We start from the raw sequence: 16,318 nt of genomic DNA on the forward strand, positions 1-16,318 counted from the left end.
GCCTCTGCAAATGGTAATCCCTCTACTTTACCTGCCTTTCCCTTGATTGCCAGGAAGAGGAGTTGCTGTTCTAGGTGCTGCTCTCTCTTAGGACCTACTTTGTTGACCATCCTAACTCAGCGGCTTCTTATCTGTTGCACTAATGCCTTCTGTGCTGTAGTCTCATCTCACTGTATTGTGGCTGTCTGTATTCTTCTTGGATTTTTCCTTATCAGCAGTGAACACCTTAAGGATGGATTGGATTCATCTTTGATCACTCAACAACAATTCAGTAACTGACAGGTTATTCCCGAAAAGGTTGCTACAATGCTTGCCTGTTTTCATTAGAAAATAAAAACAAACTTAAAACATGGACAGTGAAGATGAATTATATGTCCAGAATTCTACAATACAGTAACACAGTTTTGTGTATATTTTTGTCTTTTCAATTTTTTTCTGCATTTTTGCTTAGTTGTAAACATAATACATATCTTATATATATATAATACTTTAAAAATCATAGTGTAAGTACTTTCTTTGCTGCTGCCTAATCTTCATGGTCTTCATCTTTAATGGTTCATTACAGTTTTACCAAGCGGATAATTTACATATGCATTTCTTTACCTGTGGATATTTTGTTTTTCTCCTAATTTTTAATACTTATTGCCATAATAATTATATATTGGATACATTTACAAATTAAGAATGCCAGAATGCAGAGGAAAGAGCCACTAATTTGACTTCAGAAGATCTTGGTGCCAGCTTTGCTCTATGTCCTTTGTGTGTCTTTGGACCTCAACTGCTCTGAACACGTCTTCACCTATAGTAAGGGGCATCTGTGGCATATGATTCTTATAAGGATCAAATAAAATCCAACAATGGAAAGTGAGGTAGATTTGTGGGATCTTTATTGTGAACTAAGCACTGAAATTTTGTTATCTTATTGGGAAGCAGCCTTATAAGATCAGCTGGAAGATACTGAATGACTTGCTTTAAGTCATGCATGTAAGTGCTTAAATCCAAACCAAGGAATGTTCAGAGAAGAAAAGCACTTATAAAAAGATGCACATTTGGAAATATTCAAAATATTTTTATTATTGACCAATATTTCATAAAACTGCTTAAATCTCTGAATAGTGAATTGGCTGGGTGTGGTGGCTTACTCCTGTAATCCCAGAACTTTGGGAGCCCAAGATGGGTGGATCACCTGAGGTGGGGAGTTCGAGACTAGCCTGACCAACATGGAGAAACCCTGTCTACTGAAAATACAAAGCTAGCCAGGCATGGTGGCACATGCCTGTAATCCCAGCTACTCAGGAGGCTGAGGCAGGAGAATTGCTTGAGTCCGGGAGGCAGAGGTTGCGGTGAGCTGAGATAACATTATTGCACTCCAACCTGGGCCACAAAAGTGAAACTCTGTCTCAAAGAAAAAAAAAAAAAAAAAGAATAGTGAACCTAGTTGTCAAATCTGACTTTAAGATATGATTTTGGCATGAGACAGGCAAAAAGAATTAGTGATGTAAAAGGGGAAATAACCAATATCCTATGTGGAGGTAAATGGAAGGGTATCAGTGAAAGTAGACCTTTATAGAGAACTGGGCTTGATGACATCTCAGGGTTATGGCAATTCAAAGGAGACACAGAGTTACAGAGCTGGAAGGAAAGAGGGAGAGGTTAGTGGTTCATTTTGCAGAGTGAGGATGAGTTATAAGAAGATGTAACCCAGGACTTAGCCAGGAGATCTTTTAGACGAATAGGAAAGGAAGCTATCACATTGTAGAGGCCGAATTGACAAGATTTATTGTCATTTTCCCTTCTAAAATACAAATCAGATCATGTCAGTATTGTGTAGGATTAGTACATTTGTTGCAGTATCTGTCTTCTGGGTTTTAAACCCTAGCTTTGTGACCTTGAACAAAGTTACTTAACCTTCCTAAATTTCATTTTATTTCTGTAAAATGGAGAGAATAATAGTAGCATTCATGCCATAGATTCAATGTGAGAATTAAATGAAATAATGCATGCCAGTGGTTTAACACAAAGTAAGCATTAATAGTGCAGAGCAAGTGTTCAGTGTATGTTTATTAGTATGTCCTGCCCTGCTTAAACATCTTCTATTGATCTTTATTACCTACCCAAACCCTTGCAGTTCTCTATTATCTGACTCCATTCCACTTCAGAGGTCCAAATGTTTTAATGGCCTGGCAGGTAAAAAGCAAGCTAAGCAAGGCTGTGGCAAACTGGGGTCACATACTCCATCTAAAAAAGAGGCACCTGCTACTCACTCTGAGCCCTGTGTGGTTACCTTTGAAGAGGTGTCAGAAATCTGGACTTCATATGAAACTTCCCACTTATTAAATGTGGACAACTAAATCAGAATTCTTAACCAACATGCTAAGTCAAGAAAAGCCCATTTGCAGGCTGGATATGGTTGCCCTCTTGCAGCCTCTGCTTCATGCCTTTCCCCAGCCTTGAGGACTGCTTACTTTTGCTTGGATACACTTTATTCCTTGTGCTTCCAGGCATACTAGTAGCTATTTGAATTGACTTTGGTTCTTTCTCTCTTAAACGGTATTGTTCTTTTAGACTTGACTCGACCTGGCTATTTTCTCTGAACTCAATTTCCTCCTTTGTGATGCCAGTGCACTTTGCAGGTCTTTCTATTCTTGTAGTTAAGACATTCACTTACTTGTGTTTTCAGTAAATAATTCTTAATCACCAGAATGCATAGTAGCTATAACCGTAAGCCTGCTTTCCTGGTGCTATGTTACAGAGTGAGTGTTCATGGGTCCCCCCTCCCATAATACGATGAGCTCCTTTAGGGCAGGGATCGTGTGCTCTTTGTCTGGTTTCCTCAGCAATTAGCTCAATGAGCCTGATACCCAATGTATTAGTTTCTTGTTGCTGTAACAAATTACCATGAACTGAGTGTCTTAAAGTAACAGGTACTTATTACTTTATAGTTACTGAAATGGGTTTCATAGGGCTAAAATCAAGCAGGGTTGTGTTCCTTGTGAGGCTCTGGGGAGAATCTGTTTCCTTGTCTTTTCCAGCTTCTTGAGGCTGCCTGCATTCCTTAGCTTCTGGCCCTTTCTTCCAACCTCACAGCAAGAATGTAGCATCTTGAAATCTCTCTGACTATGACCTCCTAATTTGCTTCCCTCTTCCAGTTATAAGAAATCTTATGATTACATTGGGCTCACCTGGATAATACAAGATGCACTCTTCATCTCAAGGCCAGTTGATTAGCAACTGAAATCTATTTGCAACCTTAATTTTCCTTGCCATGTAACATAACATATTCACAGGTTCTGGGGATTAGGACATGAACATCTCTGAGAGCCATTACTCTGCCTGTCACACCTGGGAAGCAGAATGAGGGTATGAACCATGAAAGCCTGAAAACTCTCAGAGCATGAAAACCAGTATTGTGCTAGCCACAAAAAGGCAGAAAGAGTAGTAGATGTCTCTGACCTCAAGGAGTTGGTGATCAATGGAATTGCAGGGGAGTAACTGAGAGTCCTTCAGTTCTCTCTTCTCTTCTCAGATTAAACATCTCTGACTCTTGCAAGATTTCCCTGACATCCCAGGTTTATATCAGACCCTTTGTTTTGTGTTCCCAAAGCTCCCTGCTTAGGAATACATCACATTTTTAATGCTAGTTCAATAAATGCCCTTCCACCAGATTTTGCAGGTAATAAGGGCAATTAAACATATCTATCTTATTTCTCAATGTGTAATATTGAGCAGAGTGTCTGGCATATGTAAGTGTTCAAAATTTGGATAAAAAAATGAATAAATAAACAAATGAAGAATTAGAGAATGAGGAAGTGTTTAAACCATGTACTACTTAATCTGCATTGGGGCTTTGTAACCTGGGAACTTGGGCTTTCAGATGTGGCATGCAAAATTGGGAGGGCAAGCAAATGTATGTTTCCCCTGCACTGGAGAGCAAAGAGCAGTTATCAGATTCTCAAAGGAGTCTGTATTAGTCTGTTCTTGTTCTGCTAATAAAGACATACCCGTGACTGGGTAATTTATAAAAGAAAGAGGTATAGTTGACTCACATTTCAGTATGGCTGGGGAAGCCTTGGGAAACTTACAATCATGGCAGAAGGGAATGTAAGCATGTCCTTCTTCACTTGGTAGCAGGAAGGAGAAGAATGAGAAAAGTGCAGAGCGAAATGGGGAAAAGCCCCTCACAAAACCATTAGATCTCAAGAGACCTCACTCATTCATGAGAACAGCATGGGGGAACCACCCCCATGATTCAGTTACCTCCCACAAGGTCCCTCCCCCAGCATGTGGGTATTACAACTCAAGATGAGATTTGGGTGGGGACACAGAGTCCATAGCCAAAAAGAGGTTAAGAAGTACTGCTTTAAGTGAGCAGAGTTGAAATGAGGTAATTTGACCATAGTGTAGAGTAGGAGGATACCATATTATCCAAGGAAAGACTGACTTCTTTCTAAAGCTAACTGGGCTTTTGTATGTTTTTCTCTCACTTTTAGGAGAAGAGAGTGTGCTGCCTCTCCTGGCACAGGACTCTAATTCCAAAGCTCGGAGGGGCATTTTAAGAAGAGCTGTCTTTTCTGAGGACCAGAGAAAGGCTCTGGAGAAAATGTTTCAGAAACAGAAATATATCAGCAAAACAGACCGAAAGAAACTTGCCATCAACTTGGGACTAAAGGAATCACAGGTACTAATGAGCAGGAAGATGTCTACTGCTTCTGATTTCTTCTGAGATCAGATGAAAATCAGTCATTTTCAGAGTGGTATGGCCATAGGCAACTGCTTCTGATTTCTTAAGGCATATAATGAAATCCATTTATTTGGCAAGTATTTCATATACCAGGCATGGTGCTACAGCCTGAGGTGTTCTTGAAATGCTTTTCATAATTTTTTAGTGGGTGGAGATATATGTACCATTTTCTATTTGGAAATAGGTCCATTTGCTGAGGGGTCTAGGTTTTTTTTGCCATAGGGCTGTTTAATTCTTCCCAAATGAAGAGAAATACTAAGGAGGTGGTAATTACATTATAAATCATTTGCTCTGTATTCAGAGAAGCAGGTTAAATAATTCTTCAAAAAGCAGGAACCACTTTGCCTTTCTCTTCATTTCCAGTCCAAAATCAAAGCATGAATGAGTGACTCATGAATACTTCTTAATGGGTTTCATGATGATTTTGCTCTTTGGGTTTATGTCAAATACAGTTAAACAACTTCACATTTGCAACACTTACATACTTTTCTTGTACATTGATGTTTCATATAATTGTGAATGGGACTTTCTGGCTTTTGGAGTTGCATAATACTCCATTTAAAGTTTGGCCTACTTGTTACAAATAATATCATATGGCACTAGAAGTTTCCTATTTAACTTTCCTTTAATTGTCGTGTAAAATGCGCACTATAATAATCCACATTTTCTAAATGAAAAAGAAGAAACTGAACATAGGTCTTGTATCATGTAGCAAAGAGGTTTCAGAGGTAGGCTCCCACCTTAGACAACCTAACTCTGGGGTTTATGTTCTCTTTAACCTAAAAATAACATGTGCAATTGTGCATAGAGTTCACTGTACAAAGGCATCTGGCCAAAAGGGATGGTGGCAGCTGAAATGCAGCATGCACTCTGTTTGCCAGGTGGAGTTTCCTGGTGCAGGCCCACATCTGCCTGGATTTTGAAAATTAACATAAAGTGACTAAAGGGTTAGAAGAGGCTCTGTCCTAACCACCATGCTCTGCTGTTCTTCCTCACTTCCTCAGATGACCTATTTGTTTATATTGGACCTTATTAAAACCAGTTATTATTGAGCTAAACTCTCCTTGATCCTAGAGAAGTGATCTGTCTTCACAAGCTGCTTGCCCCAACTTTACAAATAGTAGGAAGCAGTACAAGGTGTGATAGAGGGTAATTCTCCTTGCTGTGTGGTACTGAGTCCATAACCTCAACTGGTTGTTCTGTGCCTCAGTTCTTCACCAAAAAAAAAACCCAAACAAACACTGGCCGAGTGCAGTGGCTCACGCCTGTAATCCCAGCACTTTGTGAGGCAGAGGCAAGCGGATCATCTGAGGTCAGGAGTTTGAGACCAGCCTGACCAACAGGAAGAAACCCCGTCTCTACTAAAAATACAAAAAATTAGCTGGGCGTGATGGTGCATGTCTGTAATCCCAGCTACTCGGGAGGCTGAGGCAGGAGAGTCACTTGAACCTAGGAGGCAGAGGTTGCAGTGAGCCAAGATCATGCTCCAGCCTGGGCAGCAAGAGCAAAGAAAAAAAATACAGAAATATAAGATTTCTGTCTGTGTCACAAAGCAGTTTTGCATATATAACAGATAAATCAGCAGCTAGATCTTGATGGTCCGTAGTGTGCAAGACACTGTGCTAGGTAGGCAATAACACGGAATATTGATAAATACTGAATACAACACAGTCTGCGTACCCCAAAAGCTTCCACACCCCATGGAAGCTCGTAAAAGTTTGACAAGACTATATAATAATACAGACACTATCACATGGTAGGTTAGATATACTGCCCAATAAAAGGATCAGTAGTTCTCAAAGTTTCTCTGGAGCCTTATGTTGATCCCCATCTCTGCAAAGGACAGCTGTGTGATTGGTCCACGTACTCCCGGGAGGTCTAGTAATGGGACTCTCTGATCTTAGAGGAGCCGTTGGGCTTGAGAGAGGACATCAGGGGGCTCAGTAGGCCTGGCCTGCATCTGTCTGAAAAAAGAAGCTCCTGTAGTCAGAGGGGAGAAAATAGGCAGGTTTGGGAGCTTGGGGAGCCTCTGGTTGAGTTGAAACTTGAAATAGGTGTTAAAAGATGTAAAGCAGTGGCAAGTAGCTAAGTTCCATCTCACAGGGCTCTGAGAAATTGTGAAAATCTCTGAGAGTACACGTTGTGTCCCAAAAAGAAACTTTTGAAAAGAGAATGCAACAGCCATATATAAAAATTATGGGGTGTGACCACAATCTCTCCTCCTGCCTCAAAACAACTATTTTCCTATTTGTATGCTATCTTGTGGTTCTTAACCATAGGCACATGGTTTTACATAGCTAATGATACTGTGTTTGAAATTTAGTGCTGCAGGAGTGAGTACTTTTTTGTCTTATTGAATTTGGTGGAGCATCTCAGAAGTAATTTAACATTTTCTTATTTGTGAATATATCCGTTACACAAATATATCAATTATACAATATGTTATACTGATTATAACATTATATTATAACTTGTAAATATATCAGTCTTATTTGTAAATATATCAATTACAGCATCTCAGAAGTAATTTAACATTTTCTTATTTGTAAATATATAAATTACAGTATATCAATTGCATGGCATTTATTATGGTAAATTCAATTAAAAAGGAAACCTATAAAGATAAAAGTGAAAACTCATCTTACTATCCTCAAATCCAATTCCTTGGTTACTTCTGTCATTTACAAATGGCACTTGTTTGACTTTATTGACACATTGTGTACTATTTTAAAAATAAATTCATATATGTGTTGTATATGCACAAACATATAATAACACAAACACTTGCATGCTTACCATGTGCCCTTACATTTGATGTCAATTAATCCTTACAAAAATCCTATGGAATAGCTACTTTTATTAGCTCTATTTTACAAACAGAAGCTGAGAAGTGTGTGTGTGCGTGTGTGTGTATATATATATGCGTGTGTGTGTGTGTGTATACACACACACACACACACACATATATACATATACCTACCTACAAAAAAATTTATTGTGCAGGTATTTTGACATTTTCTGAAGAACAATACACATCACCTGTATATCCAGCACACAGATCTAGCAGTAAAAGCCAGAAGCTCCCCCAAGTATCCCCTCCCACTCACTACCTGCTCCTTCCAAGGGTTATCCACTATCCTAACTTCTAACTTCTTAGTTGTGCCTCTTTGTGTACTTTTATATAAGTAGTAGTATTTAGTGTGTAGACAAAATGTTGTATATCCATACAGTGGAATCTTATTTGGCCATAAAAAAGAATGAAGTACTTACTGATAATGCTACAATATGGATGAACCTTGAAAATATTATACTGAGAGGGCCGGGCGCGGTGGCTCACGCCTGTAATCCCAGCACTTTGGGAGGCCGAGGTGGGTGGATCACGAGGTCAAGAGATCGAGACCATCCTGGCCAACCTGGTGAAACCCCGTCTCTACTAAAAATACAAAAAATTAGCTGGGCGCGGTGGTGCGTACCTGTAATCCCAGCTACTCAGGAGGCTGAGGCAGGAGAATTGCCTGAACCCAGGAGGCGGAGGTTGCGGTGAGCCGAGATCGCGCTGTTTCACTCCAACCTGGGTAACAAGAGCGAAACTCCGTCTCAAAAAAAAAAAAAAGAAAAGAAAAGAAAATATTACACTGAGAGAAATAAACTCAGTTACAAGGACCATATATTATATGATTCCATTAATTTGAAAGTCCAGAATGGGGAAATCTATACAGACAGAAAGTAGATGAATCTGTGTAGGGCTGGAGAAAATAGGGAATAGAACAGAGATAGCTAAAGGGCATGGGATTTCCTGTTGAAGTGATGAAAATGTTCTAAAATTGGTGATGGTTGCATTATCTGAGAATATATGAAAACAACTGAATTGTACATTTTAAACGGGTGAATTGTATGGTATGTGAATTATAGGCTCAATGAAGCTATTAACAAATTTTTAAAAATAGTATCATTCAGGATTTATATAAATAGAGTCATAGCATGCTTCTTTTACTTAACATTATGTTTGTGAGAATCTTCATGTTGTGTGTAGTAAAAGCTCATGTGTATTCATTGCTGTGTAGTATTACTATTATGTAGTATACCACAGTTCATCCATTCACTGATGGTGGCCATATGAATAATGCTACTGATACCGTGTATTGCTTGGTGGTTTTTTTTCCTTTTCAAGTGTTATGGACTGCTTCCTTCCATGTCGGTACATACTGATCTACTTCATTCTTTTTTGTGTGTGTTTCATAAAAGACCATCATTTCACCATCCTCAATTTTCCAATTTTCACTATCACAAATTTTTATGCACTTTAAAAATATTTTGTAAGAGGAAGGTGTAAGTGCGATTTATGTGTTAAAGCGTATGTACATTTAAAATGTAGCAGATTAAAAAATTCTTTTCCAAATACAATATTGTATCAAATTAGATACTGACACATGAAAATTTCACTCTTACTAACAAATAGTCCCTTTAGGCAAAACCTCCAACATTTATGATTTTAAAAATGTTGCCACTCTCATGGGCAATGCTATTTGTTATTTTTCAATTTGAATTTTCCTAACTACCAGAATATGAGGGGCTTTTAATTGGTTTACTGGCCATCTATAGTCTGTGAATTGGCTTTTTAATGGCTGCATCTTTTTTTTCTATTGTCTTTTTATTGATATGTAGCAATACTTTGGCTGTTAATCAAGAATTTTGGAATATTACAGTTAGTAAAATGTTCCTGTTTCAGATGTTGCAAAAGTCCTTTCTAAGTTTGTGGCTTTTTTTTTTTTTAATTGTGGTAAAATATGCATAGCAAAATTCAACATTTTTACCTTTTTTTTGTTTTTTTGAGATAGAGTTTCACTCTTGTTGCCCAGGCTGGAGTGCAATGGCTCAATCCCGGCTCACCACAACCTCTGCCTCCCGGGTTGAAGCGATTCTCCTGCCTCAGCCTCCTGAGTAGCTGGGATTATAGGCATGCACCACCATGCCCAGGATTTTTTTTTTTTTTTTTTTTTTTTTTTTTGTATTTTTAGTAGAGATGGGTTTCTCCATGTTGGTCAGGCTGGTCTCTAACTCTTTACCGCAGGTGATTCACTGGCCTTGTGCTCCCAAAGTATTGGGATTACAGGTGTGAGCCACCCTGGCCTCATTTTAACCCTTTTTAAGTGTTCAGTTCAGTGACATTAACTACATGGACACTGTTGTGAAACCATCACCGCCATTTATCTCCAGAACTTTTTTCGTCCTGTAAAACTGAAACTCTGGCTGGGTATGGTGGCTCACACCTATAATCTCAGCACTTTGGGAGGCTGAGGTGAGCAGATCACAATGTCAGGAGTTCGAGACCAGCCTGGCCAATATAGCGAAATCCCATCTCTACTAAAAATACAAAAAAATTAGCCAGATGTGGTGGCGGGCGCCTGTAGTCCCAGCTACTCAGGAGGCTGAGGCAGAAGAACCGCTTGAATCTGGGAGGCAGAGGTTGCAGTGAGCCAAGATCACACCACTGCATTCCCACCTGGGTGACAGAGTGAGGCTTCGTCTCAAACAAACAAACAAACAAACAAACAAACAAAACTTAAACTCTATATCCATCAAACAATAACTCATCGTTTCCCCCTCCTGCACCTCCTGGCACCCACTATTCATTTACTGTTTCTGTTAATGACTATTCTAAGGCTCTAATATGAGTGAAGTAATATGGCATTTGTACTTTCATGCCTGGCTTATTTTACTTAGCATAATATCTTCAAGGTTCATTTATGTTGTAGCGTGTGCCAGAATTTAACTCCTTTTCAAGGCTAAATAATATTCCTTTGTATGTATACACCACATTTTATTTATCCATTTATCTGTTCCTAGACGCTTGGTTGCTTTCCATTTTTGGCTATTGTGAATAATGCTGCTGTGAACGTGGGTGTACAAATATCATTTAGATTTCTTGCTTTTAGTTTTTTTGGGTAGTTTCTGGCTTTTTCATGTTTGTACATAAATTTCTCATTTTTATGTATTCAGCTTTTCTTTATCTTTTCCATGTATCCTCTGTTTTATGTCACGCTTTCGAAAACATTAGTCTCCCCAAGACTATCATGATAATCTCTATTTTCTTTGAAAACTTTTGCAGTTTTGTTTCTATATTCAGCTACTTAATCTATCTGGAATTTAATTTTGCATGTTTTGAGAGGTAGAACTTTTATGTTTCTCCCTAAATATATGCATTTGTCTCAACACCATTGATTGGGAGGAATCTCCTTTTATATTTCTTTTTCTTTGAAATATCACTTAACAAATATTTATAGATATACAGAAAAGCTAAGAGAAGAGGAAAATAACGAATGTGATGACAAGGGCAAGAATCACTAATGAGAACAAAAAACTGTTTCAGTGAAAACCCATTAGAAATACTCGGCATGCTTTCTAGGAGAAAATGCCCACTGCAAATAATAAATGAGTTCACAAATAGAACCAAATGCTCTGGTATGTACACATTAGTTCTGTTTTCATATGAAAAGCCTTAATCATGGAGTTGTAACTGAGATGACAGTCTTTCTCACTGAATTGCCTCAGGTGGATTTCTTTTGTTGTCATTTTGAACATTGCCAATCAAATTGAAAGAATGAAGAAATTGTTTTGCTAATCTGGAAAGACAGCCTCAGCTAGAATTTGTTTCTTCACTGACAGAAATAGTTGGTTGATATACTGTAATAATTATTTCTTTGGGTAAAAATTTTCTAGTTTTTGTTTTAAAAATAGAAATCAACTAGATTGTTAGTGTAAGGATGTGATGCAATACACTGGAAAAATGTGATTGGCTTTTAAGATTCCAGAAACCAGTTATGAAGTTTTCAGCTCAGGCACAGTTGACTACACAGTATATAAAGAGGGAGGTTAGTAATAAAGACTCAAGTGGCATGGGTTGGGGGAAGGTCTGGTTCAAATTAGGAATGACCATCATAAGCACTTTTGACTTAATTACAATTAGTTGTTATTTATTAAGCCTAATTCTTGGAGTTTGATAAATCCTGGGAGTAATCAAGACTTGGAAACTGCATAAAGCCTGCAATTTTTCAAAGCGTTACAAAATGGAATCTTAATTTAGTCTCAGAAAGCTCCTGATGAGGTCTCAATGTTTATAAGAGCCTGGGCCCTGGAGTCAGACAGTGGTGGATTCTAGTCTCAGTGCTTCCATTTTACTAGCTGTGTGACTTTGAGTTGGTTAATCTCTCCAAACTTCAGGGTTTTTTAAACATGTAAAATGAGGACTTCTTACAGCCGTTGTGAGGATCAAATTATAAAATCCACCTAGAATGCGTAGCCTGATGCCTGGCACAAAATAAACTCAGATGCTATTACCAGCCCATACATTTCCTTTGAATAAATAATTCAGTACAGACTAGAGGATGTTTTAAAATATCTAAGAGTTAAATGAATTTTGAAAGCTATCACACTTACGGGGTGTAACCAATTTATCACAGTTGTTTTGTTTCAAATGTGTGTATGGGGGATATTAGATTAAGATATTTTGGGCAGGGCTTGGTGGCTCACACCTGTAAACCCAGCACTTTGGGAGGCCAACGCAGGGAGATTACTTGAGCTCAAGAGTTCAAGACCATCCTGGGAAACATGGTGAAACACCATCTCTACAAAAAAAATACAAAAATTAGCCAGTCATGGTGGTGCATGCCTGTTACCCTAGCTACTTGGGAAGCTGAAGTGGGAGGATTGCTTGAGCCTGAGAGACGGAGGTTGCAGTGGTCTGAGATGGTGCCACTGTACTTCATTCAGCCTGGGTGACAGAGAGAGACCCCATCTCAAAAAAAAAAAAAAGGATATTTTTGAAGGAGCCCATGTGAAAAGCCACAAGGACCTTGTGAAGTTGGCTCTCATAATAAGGTATTCTGTAGAAGGGAAAGCAGAAGCAATTACAGTTTAAAATACTGAAGTGAAATAACCTGGAATAAGTGATCATTTTGTGCAATTATTTTGTTAATAGGTGAAAATTTGGTTTCAGAACAGAAGGATGAAATGGCGGAATTCCAAAGAAAAGGAAGTGCTTTCCAACAGGTGTATCCAAGAAGTAGGTCTTCAAGAGGATCCCCTCTCACGGTCTGCTCTGGGTTTCCCTTCTCCATGTCCGTCAATATGGGACGTCCCGCAACAGCACGCAAGTCCAAGATGGAGAGAGAATTCTCCAGAACCATCAGAAAGACTAATCCAGGAGAGCTCAGGGGCACCACCCCCAGAAGCAAATTCACTGCAAGGTGGCTTGTATTTATGTTCTGAAGAAGAAGCTGGAAGCAAGGGTGTACTTACTGGGGCCATCTAAATGGAAGCATTCCTTCATGTTAATTTAAAAGAACACTTACTAGTAACATTTGGACTCTAATGCCAGCTAGCTTGTACCTCATCAGTGCTTAGAGCCTAATGAGTTTGGAGCGATATATGAACTAATGCTTTAGAAAACCCACTCCAGTGTTCTCTTGTTTGGCCCTAGACTCAGGCTTAATTTGTAAATGGAATAGAATCTCCCAGGAAGTATGATGAAACTGAAAAGAATGAGACCAACAGCTGGCTCGGTCCCTGCTCTGAGTATGTGTATATGTGTGTGTGTCTCTATGGGTGTGTATATACATAAATATCCATGAAAATGCATTAGTAGAAACTAGTTTCTCTTTAACTATTGCATTGACCAAATTTATTTCCTTTTATGTGAATAAAAATACCATTGACAGAATGTTATTAATTTTTTGAAGATAATGTAAAATTTGGACTTCAGTGCACACTTTCATACCCCAAAAACATGTTTTTAAAAATTCTCTATTTTCTGGCTTCTTTTGGTATCCAGCTGTAAGTGAATTTTAACACCTTAGCTCAGCAGTTCTCATGAAATGAACCACTGGTAGATACATACACTGAAAATATATATTTAAAATGAACCCAACAAGCAAATTAGAAGAATTTCTGTATATAACTATTAGTGTCCTTAATCTCCAAGTCTCTGGACTTCATCAGGCCATTGTGAGGGAGATACCCATTTAACTAATAATTATTTTTTGATCTCTTCTCTGTAAAGATGTGCCTAGGCCAGGGTTTGCAAAATAAAATGACTTTAAGAGCCTGTCAGGTAAATAGAGGGCATGGGCCACCTAAAGATATTTGAGTTAAGTAATTTTTCAAATACTGTATTGGCCAAACAGTTTGTGACCTCTGTCCAAAACTAAAGAAAGCTGTGGTGTCACAGTTCTTAGAATGTTTCTGACTGGTCTTAAAACCACAATATTGACAGAATCGATGATTTCTGTTGGCGCTTCTGGTTAGAGACTCAATTTTACACTCAGGGGGCATACACTTCATACATTAGGTTATTTTTATGTTTTAACAAACACCACACAGATGTTTTAGGTTTTTTGACTACCCTGAAATAGTAGCTTTCTAAAATTGCTTTTCTGGTAATGATTTGCTTAGTTAATCCAGAAGTTTTTACTCCAGGACCAAGAAGAAATTATGTTTCACTTTGAAGGAAATGAAACAAAAATAGGAAATGATGTGGTATTGCATTAAACCCTTATCAATCTGTGGACAAGAAACACTATGAGAAGTTCATTAAGTGGCATTTTGTGAGTGAGTAAGCTGCATAATGATGGTGGCTTCTAATTTGCTGAACTCTGCTAGAGTCTGAGAAGTTAACGCCTTTTGAGGGTTTAGTGTTTAGAAAAAATATTTCAGAAGATAACAGTTTTAATCAACAGCAGGAAATTATTTTCTATGAGTAGAATTGGACTTGGTGTGTCAACCTGTGCCTTTACCACATGATCTTTTACTTAAAAGTCATTTTAGGAGTTTGTCTCAGTGCCTCATTGTGGGGAATGGAAGCGGGGATCTGCCGACAAAAATTTAAAATTTAAAACCTATCTTAAAATGATTTATAGTATGGTTTCTATTCTTATAATGTTAACCTCATTTACATTTATATGGTAATTCCTATGTGGTAGAGACTGTGCTAAGCATTTAGGGTGGATTAGCTCATCTAAACCTCATGGCAAGAACCCTATGATGTAGACAGAAATTACTATCAGGATTCCTGTTACCCAGACAAGGAAACTAAGGCACAGTGTGGTTGAGGTAATTATCCAAGGCCACTAGGTTAATAAATGGGATTTGAACCCTGTCATTCAAGTTTGGATTCTTGGAATCTTGCCAACCATGTGGGGATTGCATACCAGTGTGATGTATTCATTCAGCTATGGGATGCATTGCAAGAGATACATTTTGGGGATTGCAGTGAGATTTATTAAAGAAATTCAGAGACTTTACCATCTTACTTGGGGAATGATTTTATCTTCAGTATTCTCTCTTCTATTAGATTTTGAACTTTAAGGAAATTAAGAAATTGCAAAAACCTTCAACTATGAAGCCTCTGTAGAAAATAGTCCCATAGGAATGTTTAAGCATGATCCCATTTAACATGTAACTATATATATGTAGTTATATATATTATAGATATATATTATATATAATTATATAATATATATTATATATTATATATATGTATAGATAAAATATATATATAATCACTCACTACTAAAATCCTAAAATGCTTATCTGTGATCAGTGTCTCTTGAGAATAACTTGAAAATCAAATAAGAGAAACCTCTGTCATGGCCATCTGATAACATAGATTAGGCTAATTGGTTCTTAAATGATCTTCCCTCAGGGCCCAACCCAGCAGAGGCATCTCACTATAAGATTAGCTTGATATTCAAAGTGACAAATCAAGCTTTTAATTGTTTTCCACTTTGGAATATGTTAACACTTAGGAAGAGTATGCTTTAGATGGATATATTACTGGTACTTAGGAAACACATGCAGAGATATACACACATGGTACACATATGTGCTCCCGTTGTGCTTTCACTTGCCTGAATAGCTGGAGAGAATGGCTGAGCCCCCTATCCTGTTGAAGGGTCTCCCTTCTCTCTTGTGCTCTGCTAACCATCCTTCCTCCCCCTCATATACCTATGCATTTTTCTCTGCTGTCTAGATGCAGACTCCTTTTCTTCACTTGATCACATATTAGTATATTTGTTGCCTGCTTTCCAGACAAATACTGCTCTAGTAAGAACCAGGGCCATAGAAGACTGGAGGCTGAAACATTTTAATTTTTAAAAAATTGTCAAATGGATCTTAAGCAGATGAGAAAAAAATGGTGAGCATTATCCCCTAAGCTTTCAGAAAGATGAATTCTTGGCCGGGCGCGGTGGCTCATGCCTATAATCCCAGCACTTTGGGAGACCGAGGCAGGTGGATCACAAGGTTAAGAGATTGAGACCATCCCGGTCAACATGGTGAAACCCCATCTCTACTAAAAATACAAAAATTAGCTGGGCGTGGTGGCACACGCCTGTAGTCCCAGCTACTCGGGAGGCTGAGGCAGGAGAATTGCTTGAACCCAGGAGGCGGAGGTTGCGGTGAGCCGAGATGGTGCCATTGCACTCCAGCCTAACAAGAGTGGAAACTCCTTTAAAAAAAAAAAGATAAATACTTAGTGTTGGAAATATATAAACAGGTTAGGGATGATCACTGGCTCTGGAA

The 16,318-nt window shown here is 38.3% G+C and overlaps 1 protein-coding gene across 1 annotated transcript in view; it reads left to right on the top strand.

Annotated features, from left to right (window-relative positions):
* The window catches only part of DBX2 (developing brain homeobox 2), a 39,067-nt gene extending 22,997 nt beyond the window's left edge, over positions 1-16,070 (top strand). Inside the window, exons 3-4 of the mRNA XM_021665469.2 lie at positions 4,491-4,678; positions 12,720-16,070. Of these exons, the coding sequence (XP_021521144.2) occupies positions 4,491-4,678; positions 12,720-13,052 (521 nt within the window). The 3' untranslated portion in view covers positions 13,053-16,070. The remainder of the gene's footprint in view (positions 1-4,490; positions 4,679-12,719) is intronic.
* The last annotated feature ends 248 nt before the right edge of the window (positions 16,071-16,318 follow it).

This window comes from Aotus nancymaae, unplaced genomic scaffold (assembly GCF_030222135.1).
Source record: "Aotus nancymaae isolate 86718 unplaced genomic scaffold, 86718_ANA_hifiasm-v0.15.2.pri h1tg000092l, whole genome shotgun sequence".
Lineage (NCBI taxonomy): Eukaryota > Metazoa > Chordata > Mammalia > Primates > Aotidae > Aotus > Aotus nancymaae.